General features: G+C 46.7%; 6 protein-coding genes across 8 annotated transcripts; 4 read left to right on the top strand and 2 right to left on the bottom strand.

The window, feature by feature from the left end:
- Positions 1 to 16: 16 nt before the first annotated feature.
- Positions 17 to 1,592, bottom strand: LOC102711095 (peptidyl-prolyl cis-trans isomerase CYP19-3). 3 transcript variants are annotated; one of them, XM_006660947.3, is made up of 3 exons: positions 1,078 to 1,592; positions 812 to 962; positions 17 to 672 (listed from the first exon to the last, which is right to left on the bottom strand). In XM_006660947.3, the coding sequence occupies exons 2-3, from the start codon at positions 836 to 838 to the stop codon at positions 127 to 129; spliced, it is 573 nt and encodes a 190-aa protein (XP_006661010.1). In that variant the 5' UTR covers positions 839 to 962; positions 1,078 to 1,592; the 3' UTR covers positions 17 to 126. The 3 variants fall into 3 exon arrangements, with proteins under 3 accessions (XP_006661010.1, XP_015696761.1, XP_006661011.1); XM_015841275.2 differs by lacking the exon at positions 812 to 962; XM_006660948.2 differs by lacking the exon at positions 1,078 to 1,592 and having other exon boundaries at positions 812 to 1,068.
- Positions 1,593 to 3,049: 1,457 nt separating this feature from the next.
- On the top strand, positions 3,050 to 4,134 carry LOC121055344 (protein SRC2 homolog). The gene has a single exon (XM_040527702.1). The coding sequence runs from the start codon at positions 3,092 to 3,094 to the stop codon at positions 3,890 to 3,892; it is 801 nt and encodes a 266-aa protein (XP_040383636.1). The 5' UTR covers positions 3,050 to 3,091; the 3' UTR covers positions 3,893 to 4,134.
- On the bottom strand, positions 4,111 to 5,163 carry LOC102720551 (probable pectinesterase 15; the record flags this gene model as incomplete). The annotated part of the gene is made up of 1 exon (XM_015840973.2): positions 4,111 to 5,163. A coding segment is annotated over one exon (1,053 nt), but the record flags the coding sequence as incomplete, so codon positions are not given.
- Positions 5,164 to 7,829: 2,666 nt separating this feature from the next.
- On the top strand, positions 7,830 to 9,765 carry LOC102720269. The gene is made up of 3 exons (XM_015841142.2): positions 7,830 to 8,998; positions 9,141 to 9,311; positions 9,421 to 9,765. Exons 1-3 carry the CDS (start codon positions 7,830 to 7,832, stop codon positions 9,461 to 9,463), a joined length of 1,383 nt encoding a protein of 460 aa, XP_015696628.2. The 3' UTR covers positions 9,464 to 9,765.
- A 3,228-nt stretch (positions 9,766 to 12,993) lies between these two features.
- Positions 12,994 to 16,554, top strand: LOC102710812 (ACT domain-containing protein ACR10). Its single transcript, XM_006660946.3, has 6 exons — positions 12,994 to 13,393; positions 13,496 to 13,714; positions 14,586 to 14,691; positions 15,317 to 15,644; positions 15,719 to 16,003; positions 16,099 to 16,554. Exons 1-6 carry the CDS (start codon positions 13,234 to 13,236, stop codon positions 16,255 to 16,257), a joined length of 1,257 nt encoding a protein of 418 aa, XP_006661009.1. The 5' UTR covers positions 12,994 to 13,233; the 3' UTR covers positions 16,258 to 16,554.
- A 132-nt stretch (positions 16,555 to 16,686) lies between these two features.
- On the top strand, positions 16,687 to 17,567 carry LOC102719986 (late histone H2B.L4-like). Its single transcript, XM_006661511.3, has one exon. It carries the CDS (start codon positions 16,852 to 16,854, stop codon positions 17,386 to 17,388), a length of 537 nt encoding a protein of 178 aa, XP_006661574.1. The 5' UTR covers positions 16,687 to 16,851; the 3' UTR covers positions 17,389 to 17,567.
- The last annotated feature ends 63 nt before the right edge of the window (positions 17,568 to 17,630 follow it).

The following is a 17,630-nucleotide window of genomic DNA, read 5'->3' as shown; positions in this document are numbered from 1 at the left end:
ATCTGCCATGCTATGGTATGACGAACGAGTATGTTGATGTTGGGTTGGAATCAGTCTTGATTTGTTATTGATACAATGAGGAGGAATTTCTTCATGTTCCTTAAAAGAAGAAAAAAAAGAAAACAATCAGTGGCTCTCGTCGGCGGCGAGCTGGCCACAGTCCTCGATGAGGACGCGCTCCACAGTGGTGCCGGACTCGGAACCGACCTGCTCCATCTTCTCGACGACGGTGTACCCGTCGACGACCTTGCCGAAGACGACGTGCTTGCCGTCGAGCCAGGGCGTGGGCTTGGTGCAGATGAAGAACTGGGAGCCGTTGGTATTGGGTCCGGCGTTGGCCATGGAGAGGACACCCGGGCCGGTGTGGCGCAGCTTGAAGTTCTCATCGGCGAACTTGGCGCCGTAGATGGACTCGCCGCCGGTGCCGTTGCCGCGGGTGAAGTCGCCGCCCTGGCACATGAAGTTGGGGATGATGCGGTGGAAGGCGGAGCCCTTGTAGTGCAGCGGCTTTCCGGAGGAGCCGAGGCCCTTCTCGCCGGTGCAGAGGCAGCGGAAGTTCTCGGCCGTCCTGGGGACGGTGTCGGCGAAGAGCTCCATGACGACGCGTCCAGCCTTGGACCTGCCGATGAGGATGTCGAAGAAGACCTTGGGGTTCTTAGCGGCCATTTCTGCCTGCGGTGGTGGAGAGGCTCAGCTAGTCAAATCTCTCGAAACAGATAGGAGATTACTACTCCTATAGAGAGAATAAAATCGAAGAAGAAGATGATGAAGTGTGGGCATCATCCATCCAGCCATCTAGGTAGTAGATTACTAGGCGGGTGTTGGTGGAGATGACCATGGTTGGATCTATGTTGCACAAGCTTTGAGCTCACTAGGCCTTTTGATTACTCGACGCCTAGGAGCCTTCGATATGTGCGTGCACCGCAGCAGCAGCAGGAGGAAGATGATAACACCAAACCCACCTGAGGAAGAGGAAGACGAAGAAGAAGCGGCGGCGGCGGAAACTATGAAAAGAAATCTGAGGAAGGAAGCTGCAGCACGGTGAATTTTTCCCCGTGGTATCTCCGGCCCCGTTACCTTGCTTCAGCACCTTCGGAGTAGAGCGGACATTCGGGTGAGGCGGCCGGCAATCGGCGCGGTCGGCGCCAGTGAGCAGCGGCCGGCAGTCAGCGCGGTCGATGCGTGGTCGGGCGCGATAGGCACCGGCGAGCTGCGGGCGGCGCGGTCGGCGCCAGCAAGCCGAGGTCGGCACGCCGGTGAACCGCAGTCGGGCAAGGTCAGCAAGTCAGGGGACGGGCGGCCGGCGCAGAGAGGGGGTGGCGCCGCCGCTGTGGACAGCCAGCGCGTCCGGGGCCGGCGCGGCAGGGGCGTCGGGAGGACGGCGCGTCGGGGGCGTGTTGGACGCGGCCGTCAAGCCGAGATGAGCTGGCGTCGGCGCGGTGGACCACAGGTGCGTCGGGGGCGGGCGGCGGCTGGCGCGGCGGGCGGCGGGAGCGTCGGGGAGGGCGGCCGGTGCGGTGGGCGGTGGGTGCGCTGGGGAGGACGGCTGGTGCTCGAATGGATCAGTGGAGTTGAGTCTGTTGACCATTGACTAGGGTTAGGGTTAGGCTTATATAACATTTCTTGTGGGCTTTATTTTCTTGTGCCAAACCCTATGTAAAGTTTAAATTACATTCTTCAACAGTATAAACGGGTCCCGCGAGAAACAGGGACGGGGAGTGATGCACTGTCCCCGTCCCCGCCATCCCCGACGGAGATGAAGTTTATACCATTTGCATCCTGGTAGTGTATTACAACCATCCCCATTTTCTAATAGGTAAATTCACCGTGAGGAATCGGGTCCCCATTGCCATGTCTAGAAGGACGACGTAAAAAGACCTCAGAGGGTTTAGGTTTTCGCTCAATGGGCTACCCATTTTTTTGGGCCGTAATGCATTTAGCTACCACAGCCCATTTCCAACCATGCATCTCCTTGAATTTCTTCCTGTTCCATTTTCTGGATGCTTTACATTTGTTTATGCCAGATTTTCTGCATGTTTATTTTCTAAGAGGGAAAAACTAAAGAACGGAATACCGTTCCGACGGGATCGTTAAATATTTTTTTGTCGCACGTGCCTTTGCAGCTTTGTTGCAGTGTGGTAGGGCAACACGCGGATGCGTGGATGTGATTTGTTTTAATCATCCCGTCTGTACGGGATAACGTCGGCTAGCGGTCCTCTTTCTAAAATGATGTGTTTTACGCAATATACATATAGAGAGAGAAAAGTTGATTTCAAAACTTATATTAATCTATTTTTCATGTTTTTATAGCTCATCTCTACGACTATACCAAATTGTTCCAAGGAAAAAGAAGCAAAGGAAAAAATATATATATCGATTTTTTATTCCTATCGCCCATGGTAACTTAGATATACACTATTTTTTTCTTATGTATACTTATATGTCAAAATTTTAATTTTCAACATCAAATTTAGAGTTAATTTTAAGTTTTTTTCACCACGTTTATTTTTAGTATTAACTCTTAGGTCCCTAAGAATAAGTTTATATTAATTTTATTTATAAATTATTTTTTATTTACAAATAGATGGTTTGGAAACTCGTATTATGAGCCATGTTTTGGCGAAAATTGAGCTTAATTGTTCTTCAAAAATAAAAATAAAGGAGACATCTTGTCGTGATGCCCTCACCTAACCAGAGATGAATGAATGGGGAAGATGGCGTTCCTTAACGACTAAGCTGTTGAAACAAACCAAAAAAATAAAAAATAAAAGGATGCCATTGGGAAAAATTATGATGCATAAACTCCAAAATGCAACTAAAATACGCGTCCTAGTAGTATTAGTTAAATGGATTTGTTAGGGATGACGAGTATGAACCGGCCATAGCGAAGACAAGTGGACGCAGGCCCGCGCCGCGTCAAACCTGGCAGCTTCAGCACGGGACGGACCAGCCAAGGCGCGTCCAGCTCCAGCCACCACCTTCCCTTCGCCGTCGCCATTAAAAAGAAACCAACCACGAACAAGAAAATCATATACTGAAACCAACCATACTTAGTACTAGACACAAAGCAAAGCAAAGCAAAGCGGTCGCCATGGCCGCGTCGCGCTACGATGTGGAGGTCACGGTCGCCTCGGCGCGCGACCTCAAGAACGTCAACTGGCGCCACGGCGACCTCAAGCCCTACGCCGTCCTCTGGATCGACTCCGGCGCCAAGTGCTCCACCCGCGTTGACCTCGACAACGGCGAGAGCCCCACATGGGACGACAAGGTCACCGTCCCGCTCCCTCCCTCCAGCCGCCTCGACGACGCCGTTCTCTACGTCGACGTCGTCCACGCCAACGCCGCCGAGGGCGTCAAGCCGCTCGTCGGCTCCGCGCGCCTCCCGCTCCGCGACGTCCTGGCCGACACCGGCGTAGGCGGCCGCGCCTCCCGCTCGCTCCGCCTCAAGCGCCCCTCCGGCCGTCCCCAGGGACGCCTCGACGTCCGCGTCGCTGTGCGCGAGCCGGCACGCTACTACGACCCCTCGCCTTACCCTGCTCCCTACCAGCAGCAGTCTTCCCGTGACCCCTACACTGCCACCGCCTATGGGCAGCCGTACGCGGCGGCCCCTCCGGCAGGGTACCCGTCGGCCTACGGCTCAGCGCCGCCTGCTGTTCCGGCCTATGGTGCGTATGGGTCGGCGGCGGCGGCTCCTGTGGCAGTGGCAGCGGATGCGAAGAAGAAGAACAAGATGGGGGCGGGGACGGGGCTAGCGGTTGGCGCGGCGGCCGGAGTGCTGGGCGGCCTGGCGCTGGCGGGCGGGGCCAGCTACCTGGAGAACAAGTTCGAGGAGCGCGTGGCGGAGCGGGTGGAGGAGCACAGCTACGACTACTACGGCGATGACGACTACTGATCGATTACACTCCTTTGCAGTTGAAGGAGAGATCAGAAATTAATATTTACTGTCTGTCCTGTGTTATCCTCCTAGTAGTATATTTTGTCTTTCAAAACAAATCGATTATCGTGTTATCCTATACTTTGTCTCAAACATCAAAATCAAAATAAGGAGGAGCCAGCCGATAGGCAAATGCATTAAGGTGAGGCCGTTGATCCATGTGTGATCCTATTATATTATATAAGTAAGACTGGAGGCGTTGGCGGCAGAGGAAGCGGCGGCGGCGGCAGCGCCCACTGGTTGCCGTCGATGTAGGAGACGTCCATAAAGGGCGCGGCCTGGCGCTCCTCCAGCTGCCGCGCGTACGCCACTCTGCCGGTGGTACCGGAGCCGGGGCCCCAGCACGCGTACTCGGCGAACCACACCTGCTGCCGCCGCCCGGGGTCGCCCCAGTCGTTCCACCCCTCCGCCGCCACCACGTCGCCCAGGTACGTCTCCGCGAACAGCACCGCCGCGTAGGGCCCCCACGCCCTCCCCAGCCACACCTGCCCCGTCCCCACCACGCTGCACCGCACGAACGCGAACCCCGTCCTCTCCGTGGCCGACGCTCGCCCCTGCGCCGTCACGCTCCCCGTCACGGTCCCCGCGGAGAAGGTCGCCGTGGCCACGGAGCTTATGGTGCAGCCGACGTAGAGCGATCGAGCGTTGCCGAAGATGAAGTCGATGGAGCCCTCGATGTAGCAGCCACGGAAGAGGTGGCGCCCGGACTCGTCCAGCAGCGTGTCCTGCGCGCTGTACACCCCGCACCAGTGGAAGGCGGCCTCGTCGGCGACCACCCTGAGCGCCACCGCCTGGCCGCCGGCGTCTCCGGGCTGGGGCGGGGGCGCCGCGTTCTGGAAGGTGATGTTGTAGGCGACGAAGCCTGGCGCGAGGACGGTGAATGTGGCGCTGTAGATGGTGCTGCCGCCGGTGGAGTTGGAGGTGGCGTTCCAGGCGACGGTGGTGTTGAGGTTGCCGCGGCCGTGCAGCGTGACGGCCGTCTTGTTGGGCCAGAGCACCACCTTCTCTCTGTAGAGGCCGGTGTCGACGGCGATGAGCGTGCGGGCGAGGGAGTAGTTGGGCGCGGCGTCGATCGCCTTCTGGAGGGTGGTGAAGTTGGCGCAGCCGGTGGCCTGGTTGTGGTCGACGGTGAGCAGGAGAGTGGCATTGTGTTGCGAGGCGAGGGCGGCCGCCCACCTGAGATGGTCGGCGCAGCGCTTCGGCGGCGGTGGTGCGCTACGAATTGGGCATCAGGATGAGGATGTATACTACTACTACTACTCCTATACTGCAGGAGGAAGAGGAGACTAGTGGTGGAGGCGATGATGGTGAGGAGGAGGAGGATGCCCCTGCCCCTGCCCCTGCCGATGCTAATGCTATTGGTAGTGCGCTTCTTCTTCTTCATCGTCTTCCTCCTCTGGATGTTGCAAATTGATTAAGCTATGTATGTATGTACGTACGTATTGCATGGGCCAAATTAATATGAATGAATAATATGGAATTACTATTAAATGAGTGAAGTGGATGGACGCATGCGGAGGATTCAAGTGTAAGCACTGTTGTAGGTTAGATCCTCCTCCGGTATGGCAATGGCAGGCAGCAAGATTGTGTTTGTGCGGTTGCTTTAGTTGTTCCTCTGCGTTGCGTTGCCGCTACCCCAGCTCAGCCCAGCCCAACCCAGCCACCCTCCATATATAATAAATATGAATAAGTCCACTTAAGATCCCTTAAGTTATCATTCAGTCTGTTTTTCGTTCTTAGACCGGAAAATCGGATACAACCGATCCCTAAACTATCAAAATCGGCACAAAAGAGATACCTCGGCGATTTTGGCTGACTTGGCTCCTACATGGCAAGTTTGACTAGGTCTCTGTCCCACGTGACATTGACATGACGCTTACGTGGCAATTATATATTAGAAAAACAGTGGGCTCACATGTCAACTGCAAACAAAAAAATTTAAAAATGGCAGGCCCATATGGGCCCATAGTTAGCTACCCAAAAGAAATAAGGGCCCCTTTGAATTACATGAATGAAAAAACAGAGGAATATAAAAAATATAGGATTCTGGCAGGAATGCAAATGTAAAACAGAGGATTGCAAAACACAGGAAAAACATATGAATGATTGTTTGATTGGACCACAGGAAAAACATAGAAATTTGAGGAGATATAAAGACTGATAGGATTTGTTTTCCATGAGGTTATACCTCTTGTTATATTTCCTCTAAAACATACATAGAAAGAGGCAATCCATAAGAATTTCATAGGATTTCATAGGGTTCATTCCTTTGATTCAAAGGGCTTTGTAGAAAAAATTCCTATAGGAACAAAATCCTCTAAAATTTCTATGAATTTCCTTTGAATCAAAGGGGGCCTTTATGGTAGGGGAGTAGGAATGACATGTGAGGCTAACCATATTTATTTCTTTTGGGTAGCTGACTGTGGGCCCATGTCGGCCTGATATTTTTAAATTATTTTTGTGTGCAGCTGACAGGTGAGCCCACTGTTTTTTATATATAATTACCACGTAAGCGCCATATCAATGCCTCGTGGGACGGAGACCTAGTCGAACTAGCCATGTAGGCGCCAAGTCAGTCAAAACTGCCTTCAAAACCACCGAGGGACCTCTTTTGCGCCAGTTTTAATAGCTCAGGGACCGTTTGTATCCGGTTTTGCGATCGAAGACGAAAAACAGAGATAAGTTGAGACACCTCGAGTGAACTTATTCCTAATAATAGATAGGGTCGTAGGCCAAGGTCAATTTCTCTAAAAATTGGGCCAACAGCCTGCGTTAATGCATCGCATTCAACAGTTGGATTTGGGCCGACAGGTCTAGGCTGGCCTTCTCTGTGGGCCAATCGATATTGTATTGACGGCCCATCTAATAGTACCCCATATGCATATCTGGTACTCTCTACTGTATGTTGTTGGCTGCATGCAGTACAATCACTGATACTGATAATAGAAGCAAGCACCAACCAACTGTATCGTACTCGTACCACACCCACCTACTTTTCTTATGTAAAGCGCTTTCCTCAGACGTACGTGCGTACTCTACATATGCTCTTTATTACCTTCTGCCATTCCCTTTCTTACACTCCTCCATCTCTCACGCAACGCAATCGTCCATGCTACTATACATACATTACTACCATACGTACATCGCTGAAAAGGCTTAGATATCTTGTGGCATATTCTGTTCGTCTTTATTATAAGATTTAAAATTTATCTAGATTCATTCATATATCGATATGGATGTTATATATATATATATATATATATATATATATATATATATATATATATATATATATATATATATATATATGCAACAGTATAGATAGATAGAGCAAATTAAAACGTAGCAACGTACCTACGACATGAATTGATCGAATGTACAGTACTGCCTGTCTGCCTGGGCGATTGAAGAACATGGTAAGCAAGGTGTCATGTACTTCTGTATCTTTATTGTTTTGGTGTATCATAGAGATAGAGATAGTTCCCTACCTTTTTTTCATGTTATCTAAATAATTATTAAAAATCGATAAGATAGATTAATATAAAATTTATGTGCATTAATACATAGATAAATTTAGACAAATTTAATAAGTCTTATAATATATAACGGAGAGGGTATTATACACTAGTATTTGTCATCATTCAAATTCCTATCCATTTTATCTCGAACTATACCCTCTACCCTATTCTTTTTACTCTACCTTACATTTTGGCTGTGTACATCTGTTTAGATGTTGAGGCCGGTTAAATCCATTATCTAAAAAACCTTGCATTTAAGCACCGAGGTAGTATTTAGGTACCTACAAGCTTGTTGCTCTGTTCTTGTTGTTGTTATTACTACAAAAGGAGATCAATCCATCAGGGGAGACCTGTCTGCATCATCCACATTACAATCGATGTCGTCGTCGCAGGCTGGTGGGCGCAGCAGGATGAGGATAGGTGGTGATGAGAAGAAGAGGAGGAGGGTGGCGGTGGTGTACTATCTGTGGCGGAGCAGGCAGGGAGGGCTGGAGCACCCGCACCTGATGGAGGTGGAGGTGAGCAGTGAGCAGCAGGAGCTGCGGCTGCGAGACGTGACGCGGCGGCTGGACGCACTGCGAGGCAAGGGCATGGCGGCCATGTACTCGTGGTCCTGCAAGCGGAGCTACCGCGGCGGCTACGTGTGGCATGACCTCGCCCACCCAGACGACCTCCTGCTCCCCACCCACGCCGGCGACTACGTCCTCAAGGCCTCCCTTCTTGTGCACCATCCCTCCACCACCACGGCTCCTGTTGCATCTTCCACTGCCAACACACTGCTCGTTGCCGACCAATGCACCTCCTGCAGGACTCCGCCACGTTCATCCTCCTCGTCTTCTTCTGTCTCTTCTCTGCAGGGCAGCAGCTCGTCCCCTAAATCTAATACCAACAACAACAGCAGCAGCAAAGAGGAGGAGGAGGAAGCTGTAGTGGTGTTAGTTGAGCCGCCCAAGCTCGTCGCGGCGGCGGCAACGCAGACAGACGACGACGACTACTCCACTGCTACTGCTACTGCTACTGTATCAGTGGCGGCAGCTGGCCAAAAGCAGGGGACGGCATCAGCAAGAGTTGGAGGCAGCCGGAGCCTCGAGTCTCTGATAATGGCGGACGATTCCAGCTTCAGGGGTATGCTGGAAGATGATGAGGAGGATGAAACAGGCGCAGGTGAAGAGATGTCCATGTCGTCGATCTACAGGGTGAAGCCTGCCAACTTGCTCATGCGCCTCATCGCTTGCGGTTGCGGTTGCAGCACATCCATACCACTACCAGTGCCAGCTGCAGCTACCTGCAGGAACAAGAAGCAGCTGCAGCTGCAGCTAGACGGCCCAGGCCCAGCAACAGCGGATGGATTTGGATATGTGCAGCAGCTTGAGTCCTTGCCATTGTCGCCGGTGCTGTCTCCTCTGCCGGATCTCGTCAATAGTAAGCATAAGCATCCACCACCAGCAGCAGCTATTCCACACGAGCAGCACCATTTTTCAGGCGGGACAAGTATTACTGCTGCTGCTGCTGCTGCTCATGAGGTAGCAGCTCGAGGGAAGCTCAGGTATGTATTCCACCTTCCTGCACGCCTTATATTTTGATTCATACTCCGTAATGTAATACCGTATACATACATACTGTATATACGATGCATGCTCAGTAGCTAATGCCTTTAATTAATTAGTTTGCATTCAAATTGCGCGCAGTTCTGTTGCTGATGATCTAGTACAACGAACGGAATGCTCAAATGGCACCGGAGATTTAGTTAATAACTTGGCAGCTGCCAATATAAAGGCAGAGCTGGCACATTCAAGGCCGGTAGTAGTAGCATTCCGTCTTGACAAACACGACGACAACGTCATCAAAATCGAGGAAAGGTAACAACAATGCTTCAGTTAATTAATTCATTGCTGGCTGCTCAATCTTTCTCATCTATATATGAATTAATACTGTATTAAGATTGCAAATGATCGATCGATGATGCAGGCTTGCTTCTGGAGCTCGCGTTACCATATCAAGTACTAATTAAGCACCCAGCCGGTCGCTTGCTCTAGCTAAATCTAATTATGTATTGGTTAAATCATCATCAATCGATGGACGCGGTGACAGTGCCCTTGCTTGTTTCCATCTCCCGCCCCTCTCCATCTCTTAATTAGTTTCCTATTTCGCTGTCATACTCAAATGTACCGTTTAATTACATCTTCCAGGAAAATAATAAAAATAATATGAACCGTGCTGGAGAAGTATTAATTAGTCCGGTTGTCGTCGTGGTACGTACTTGCACACAACCAGGGGTTGATTGTTTGACTTTCAGATAAAAAAAATATATTTGTAAATAAAAACATAGCAATTATATATGTACTCCTTTCCAGGTTTATCAGTTTATCTATTGTGTCAACATAATCTATCTTTAAAAAACATTTCCATGTCCTATTAACAATAAATCAACAGTACTTTCCATCGTCAATGGACCACTGGCACGTGAAGGCATATTAGTACAAGGTATAAATCTCTGCTATGTTTGTTCTACAATATAAACATTCACGATGGATGATTGTGTGTCTTATTCAGGAATTAAAAACAAAAATAGTTTATGAATAATATTTTTATTTATAGGTTCTTAGCGAGCTAAGGCTGAAAAGTTTAAGGTTAAAAATTTAGTTTTAAAATGTTTTTAAATTTAAATATTTTTAAATTATTTTAAAAGATTCGGTTTTAAAAATATTTTTCTCGAGACCTATTTTTAAATTATTTAAACAAAAGGTTTATTTAATAAAAAATTCGTCGGCCTTAGTACAGCGATAGGGGCAGACCGCAGACATGATCTGCCTCTGGTATTGAATAAAGGTGGCAATTAATAGATACCCAATGGATACCATGACCTCATACCATCTCCACGAAATAAAATTTCATCCATCGGATTACCCATTTACATTTATGGGTATAATTTTTTCTCATACCCATACACACGTAGGTATTTTTTACTCACGGGTAATCCACATCCAATTATTACCCACAATACAATAAAAATAAGAATACAAGATCAATAAGATCAATATCAATTGTAGTCTTGTGTGCTATAATTTAGCAATAAACAGTGAGTACCACAAAAGTAGTTGGTTGGGCTAATTTTTTATGGTAAATGATATAATTTATTTTATTTATTTTTAGTGGGTACCCATTGCGTGATGGGTATGGATACTACCTACTTATACCCAAACCTAATTACCCATTGGGTATAAAAATTTTTCACTAATATATCCGTGGGATTTTAATCTAACCCATTTAGTCACACTAATGGAGTAAATACCCATCGGGTATAGGGTAATGGGTCCCCATTGCCACCTTTAGTATTGAATGATGACAGTGGCATATTCTACTACTAGGAGTTTTTTTTCGCTGCAGCTCTAGGAAATATTTCATCACATATCTTAGTTTTTATTATCTTTTATTTTCTAACTTTAATTTTTAGTCATTAAGAACATGTATATAAAAATTTTATTTATAAATTAATTTTTATTTCGAAATATGCTGTTTAACAAACAAAACAATTACCCATTTGTTCAACATTGACAACAGCATCTTCTTTTCAATAATGGTTTAATTATATATATGTTAGAAGGATCGTGTAGAGATTGCTAGCAGAATTCAAACTACCTTTTTTTACTTGAAGTGCTTTTCTTTCGACGACTTTTACTTGAAGTGGTTGTATCGGTCAAGACAAAGCACCGTGCACTAAAACTGTTTCTAATTAATTAACGTGCCTTTAAGTTTATAAAAGTTGGAAGAAACTGATGTGATGCAGGTGTATATACTCAGGCCAGCCGTAATTCGGTGGGCAGATCTATGCTGTCAAAATATACTCACTCCAGAAAAAGAATAACCACCAAATTTAATCAAAAATATCTCTTAGTACTCCCACAGATTATCTATATATGACATCCTTCGTATCTCTTTGAAGGACGTAGAGAACATTTAAATATAAAGTTTCTCTCCTAATATGGATAACATCCAAAAATAGAGGATGAGATGGATTTTCTAATTTTTACTATGTATTCTCTTTTAGGATAGAGAAGGAGATACTGCTATGGATGCTCTTGGAAGGAGGGTGGACCTGTACTAAATCTAATGCTTTGCATCAGACCTACCTCTTCTTACCCAGGCTGTCATTGATCGAGTATATATTACCGAGAAATTAGTGGTAACTGTACGTATATTTTCATGCTACTCTAGTAAAAGATATTATTACACCTATTTTATATTATAAAATGGTCTGATGCTCTCTCTATAATAATGAATTTTATTGTACTCACAAGTGGGTTCTTCCCTAACTTTTCAGTTTCCTCATGCTTCCTTCCACACATGTGGTTTCTTTTCTTTTCACTCTTTTTTAAGTAAATAAATTACTCAACACACTTTTAGTAAATAAATAACTTATGGGTCATTAATCAAGACATAGATTTAGCGTAATCTATCTTTCAATAAGGATTTTATTGCCGAACTGATGTGATCAGATATTCGAAGAGGATTTATTCAATAGTAAAGATTTTATCGTAACTATTATGCAAAAGAAAGATACGTGAAACACGAGAGGGGATGGTGGTGGGCAAGTAGATATGATACGAGGGACTTATTTTAGCTATACTATACTAAAATGTTGTGTGTATATACACGATATATATTTGTTGAATTTGGGTGGAGCTAAAATATAGTGCTATGATTTAGAACTGGGGGAGCAATAAGTGGTTTGATTGAAATATGCATGTGTTGATAACGCAGAGAATATGTATATATATGTAGTGAATGAATTTATGTTGGAATTGGCGTTGACCCAAGTGTGTCGATTGACTCGATCGATGGTGGTGAGGAGTTTAAGTGGTGGCTGAGTCGTCACGTCATTGCATTGCATTGCTCGCATCGCATCGATGCCTAACTTGAAAAATCAAAAGCCCAATGTCACTCTACGGAACGACGGATTTATTAGGTCGCATGCGTGGTATGAAGATGAGGATTATTCTAAAGTTGGAATTAGTTTTCCAGTCCATTTTCAAAGCATGCAGTTTGTTTTTGCAATTAATTTCTCCGGCATCAATTCGCCACTAATAACTGGAGTCTGATTCGATGTACTCCTGTATCTTTAGGTAAAGTCTGACCTAATCAATGCATTCGCTTAATGTTTTCACCTTATAAAAACATATACAATTTTATTTATTGATTTTCTAAAACTTTGTTGCATATTATGATAGATATGCTAAGGTTTACGGAAGATACAGGCAGTAATACTCATAAAATTTTATAGAATATATTAACTAATACTATCTCCGGTTATACATATGACGTTTCAGACAAGCAAAATAGCTTTGTTTTAACTCCAATATTTTGTTCTAATGACAAACGTTAATGACCGGAGGGAGTATATTTTAATTATATAACTTGAATTTTAGTATATTTATATAACTTTTTGAACGAGACAAATAATTGAGTGTGTGACCAAAATTCAACTGCGTGTATTAATTAAAAGAAACAATTTCTTTGCGAGAAAAAGGGGGAAATATGGGATACCCCGAAAGAGAGGGAGGGAAGGGAAAGGGAAATCCAGGGAGGGGATACTCGTAGATTCCTCTCCTCTCCTCGCCTCGCCTCGCTGCACTGCCGCCGCCGGAACCTCCTCGGCGTTGTGGATCGATCTGGTCTGTCTGGGGCAACCAAAAAAAAAAAAGAAGCAAGAGCAGCAAGATCTGTCCTCCTCCAAGTGCAAGATTTTCATCTCTTTATTAGGGTAGAACTAGAAGAGTTGGCATGGGGATTCCCAATCCCAGCGACGAGGTGGTGCAAGTCCGGCACGCCGATGTCGCCGGCGACCCAACCGTCATCACGATTAGCTGCCCCGACAAGACGGGCCTCGGCTGCGACCTCTGCCGGGTCGTCCTCCTCTTCGGCCTCAACATCCTCAAGGGAGGTCTGATTTCTTTTCTTTTCTTTTCTTCTCTTCTTGTAAAGAAAAAAAGTCGTCCAAATTCCTGAGCTTTTTGATGCTAATAGTATCACGACGGGTGTGTAGACATGAGCACGGATGGGAGGTGGTGCTACATCGTGCTGTGGGTGGTTGCAAGCCCAGGCCGCCGAGCCATAACATTGAGATGGGACCTTCTCAAGGACAGATTACTCCACCTCTGCCCTGTCACCGCGCCCTTCGCCTTCGATGCTGCCGCGCCTCCTGCCCCCTCTCGCATCTACTTGCTCAAATTCTGCTGCTACGACCGTCTCGGCCTCTTGCATGGTACAGTACTCCACTAACTTACTACTATCCTGGGTTAATAAATTTCACCATGGAAATGCCTACTACTGCTTTATTGTACTACTATATACCCTTTGCCACTCATCACATCCGACCACACAATCAACATCTCATCTGGGTTTACATTGTCAATTTCCCCATGGACTCGTTCATATACCCCAATATCCAGTGGCGGAGCTGGACAGAAATTCATGGGAGGGCCAGCCGACCACGCAAATTTTTGCCAGTTCAAAAAATTGACAATGTAGTGCTTCGTTTCCAAAAATGGTCAATATATCTTACATGTTCATTTAAATTTCACTGCACGATTCTTCACCGTATTGAAATCATCAATAATAGAATATGTCGTCACCTTCATTGCAATCTCTCTCTATATTTATATCTCTCTCAATATAGAGTATCAAACAATCTCTTAAAAATTCATCTTCCATTTTGTTTCATAGCTTAGTCTTAACAAGTTTCATTACAGAAAATGCTCGTTCTATAGTTACAGTAAAAAACAAGGCGAATCAACCTACAAATGAAAAAGAAACTTATTTTAGTGGGAGGGGTCATGGCCCCTGCTGCCCCCCTCAGTTTCACCACTGCCAATATCTTGCAACCAACTCATATAGCTCAGGCATAGCTTTTTCCACATGTCTACAGTACAGATTCTTTTTCTTCATCTTCAGCACTGCATGAATGCTGCTCACTGCCTTCGATTCCTTACAACTAGTGACCACCTTGGTATTTCTGTCGAAAACAGTTACAACTCAGGTTTGCTAGCCACTGGCCCCGAAAAAGGATATGTGGTTTTAATGAAGATATTTAGAAAAGGCACTAATTTGTAGCTTCTTGCTTCTGTGTATTGCAGACGTGACACGCGTGTTATGCGAACTGGAGCTCACAATTCGTAGGGTGAAGGTCTCCACCACACCTGATGGGAGAGTGATCGACCTTTTTTTCATCACAGATGCTAGGTTCATTTCTTATGTCCTACACATCCTTTTCACTGCCCCCATACAGATTCTTTCTTTTGCTCCTTTCGTTCATTCTACAGAGAATATTGTATTGTGACATGTTTTCCTTTTATTTTTGACATCATCCTGCCATACTCTGTGTTAACCCTTGCAAAGTTGCTTACTTTTTGGTTCTGCAGTTGTTCTTCTCCACTGAAACGTTCGATAGTGTTGATTAAACATTTTCCCCCTGAGGAATGTGCTATATTCTCTTTGGTAGGTAGGTTAGGAAGGATTATCATTGCTATCTTACAGTCAAGCATTTGTATTGTACATGTAGCAACTACCCTGACAGAGTGAAATCATCCAGTCATTTCATTTTTTCTTTTACAAAAATCTGATTGACTAGGTACGTATGTTGTAAAGGATTGTTACTTTGTGCAATTTATGTTCAGTAAGTTCTACAATTTGAAATATAAGTTCCATGCCTGGAACAGTGCTGAATGCTTCTCTGTTTTCGTACAGTAAAATGGGACTGGTGTAGACCCTTGGTTTATGCAAAACAAGCTTCATGCCCATTTTTTGGAAGGTAAATGATCAAATCCCTTGTGCAGCTTATATCTTACAGCATTTGCAATAATTTCAGGGAACTTCTACATACAAAGAGCAGAAGGGAAGAGACCTATGACAAACTTCAGAGTGTTTTAGGCGACTCATTGACAAGCTGTGAAATAGAATCTGCTACAGAGGAAATGTCCGCTTGCCTCCAAGCTTCTGCATTGTTGCCACAATCTGTGGTGGAACAGATGTTTAACGTAGATGTTGTAGAGGAGCAATCCAGGTCTTGTGGTAACCTGTCAGTTGCGATGGACAACTCTCTCAGCCCTGTGCACACTCTTATTCAGATCCAGTGTGGTGACCATAAAGGCCTCGTATATGACATCATGAGAACACTCAAGGACTGTAACATCCAGGTAACCACAAGAGAAAATGACTTGAAGATCTGTATTTTTGGAATAAATCTGAAGAATGGTTAATTTGTTTTCAGATTTCGTATGGGCGATTCTACGCCAGCCAGAATGGCAACTGTGAGGTGGATTTGTTTGCTGTACAATCAGACGGGAAGAAGATCCTTGAGCAGCACAAGCAAAGAGCACTATGTTCCCGGCTGAGGATGGAGCTCCACCGTCCGTTGCGCGTGGCATTGGTGGACAGAGGTCCTGACACAGAACTGCTGGTGGCAAACCCGGTGGAGGCGTGTGGCAAGGGTAGACCTCTGGTGTTGTACGACATCACCCTTGCTCTCAAAAAGCTCCACAGACGAATCTTCTTGGTATGCATTTCAATTACTAGTAGTACATCATTAGAAGAACAAGTGTTAACATCGTAATAGACAGACAGAGCTGATGACCAATGTGATGCATGTAGGCTGAGATTGGGAGGCACGTGGTGGCTGACAGGGAATGGGAGGTTTACAGGGTGCACCTTGGCGAGGGGGATCATGAGCTCTCCTCTTCACTGCGGAACAAGATTGTTGATGGAGTCACTAACATGCTCATGGGCTGGGACAGTCCTCCTCCATCTTAGTAGTTCACTACTACTACTGCTACTGCTGCAGTTAACCCTGCTTTGTACATATAGATATAGATGTAGTGGCTGCTGTAATTTCTGTGCCTTTAAAGTCGTACAAGTGTTGGCAGTAGCTTTGACTGATCACCTGCTAATTCTCAGTGTTGTAGTGAGATCTCACACCACACCAGTTGTATCATCAACAATCAGTGCTGCACTGAAGAAATGGTCTCGATCTCACAGGAGATTTGCTTAACCCTAATCAAGTTGAAGTGCACGCAAGCCAGTGCATACTGAAAATAGCCACTTTGCAAATTTAAGCTTGAATGAAGATCAGCCAGGCCGTTGAGGTGAGGCGAGGGCTATGCCACGTGGCGACAATGGTCGACACTTGGAGGAGGGAGGGAGGATCAGGAAGGCATTCTCTTGTTTTACTGTGGTCACCAACTCCAAGGTAAATAGGAGTGTGCAGAAGTTACCACGTCGTCGCTGTTGGGTCGCCACGTGTTAGTGACGTGCCGCGGCCTCGCGTCGCCCTGCTGCCTGCCTGCATCCATAAAAAGGTCGCCATGGACCAACACCCAACCCAAGTCAGGGAAGAGCAAGACCAAAATGGCTCCGAAGCAGAGGAAGAAGGTGCAGGTGGTTGCTTCCGTGGTGAAGACGAAGACCAAGGTCGTAGAGGAGACCGTGCAGGTCACCACCGCCGAGCCGGTGTCCGGGTCCACTGTACAGGTGGAGGTGGAGACGGACGCCAAGAAGACGACGGCGGTGCAGAGCCAAGAGCGAGAGGAGCCCAATGCACAAGGGCGCCGTAAAGGAGGGGGAGGAGGAGGAGGAAGGAGACGGAGGAGCAGGAGAGGAGGAGCAGGAGCAGGAGGAGGGTACAAGCGGTACGTGTGGCGCGTGCTGAAGCAGGTGCACCCTGACATGGGCGCCTCCGGGCGCACCATGGATGTGCTGGACACCATGATGAGCGACATGTTCGAGCGCCTGGCGGAGGAGGCCTCCCGCCTCTCCAAGGTGTCGGGCCGCGCCACCCTCACGTCCCGCGAGGTGCAGTCCGCCGTCCGCCTCGTCCTCCCCGGCGACCTCGCCAACCACGCCATCTCCGAGGGCACCAAGGCCGTCTCCAACTACCTTTCCTAGCCTAGCCAACTAGCTACGTCTATATTTGCATATCTCACATCCATCGATGGAGGACTATATATGTTGTGCATGTGTTGTACACTGCCCCTGCTGCTGCTGCTGCTCTCTCTCTCTCTCGGTTCCTTCATCAGTCTGTCTTTAGTTTAATTAGTCTGTATTAGCATCGTAGCTTAGTTTGCAATAGTACTCTGTACCCCATTCCATGTAGGATGTATGCATGTATGTATAATATCGAATCCTGC

This window comes from Oryza brachyantha, chromosome 9, assembly GCF_000231095.2.
Source record: "Oryza brachyantha chromosome 9, ObraRS2, whole genome shotgun sequence".
NCBI lineage: Eukaryota > Viridiplantae > Streptophyta > Magnoliopsida > Poales > Poaceae > Oryza > Oryza brachyantha.
The sequence above is the reverse complement of the archived record's forward strand: the minus strand, read 5'-3'. Positions and strand labels throughout refer to the sequence as shown.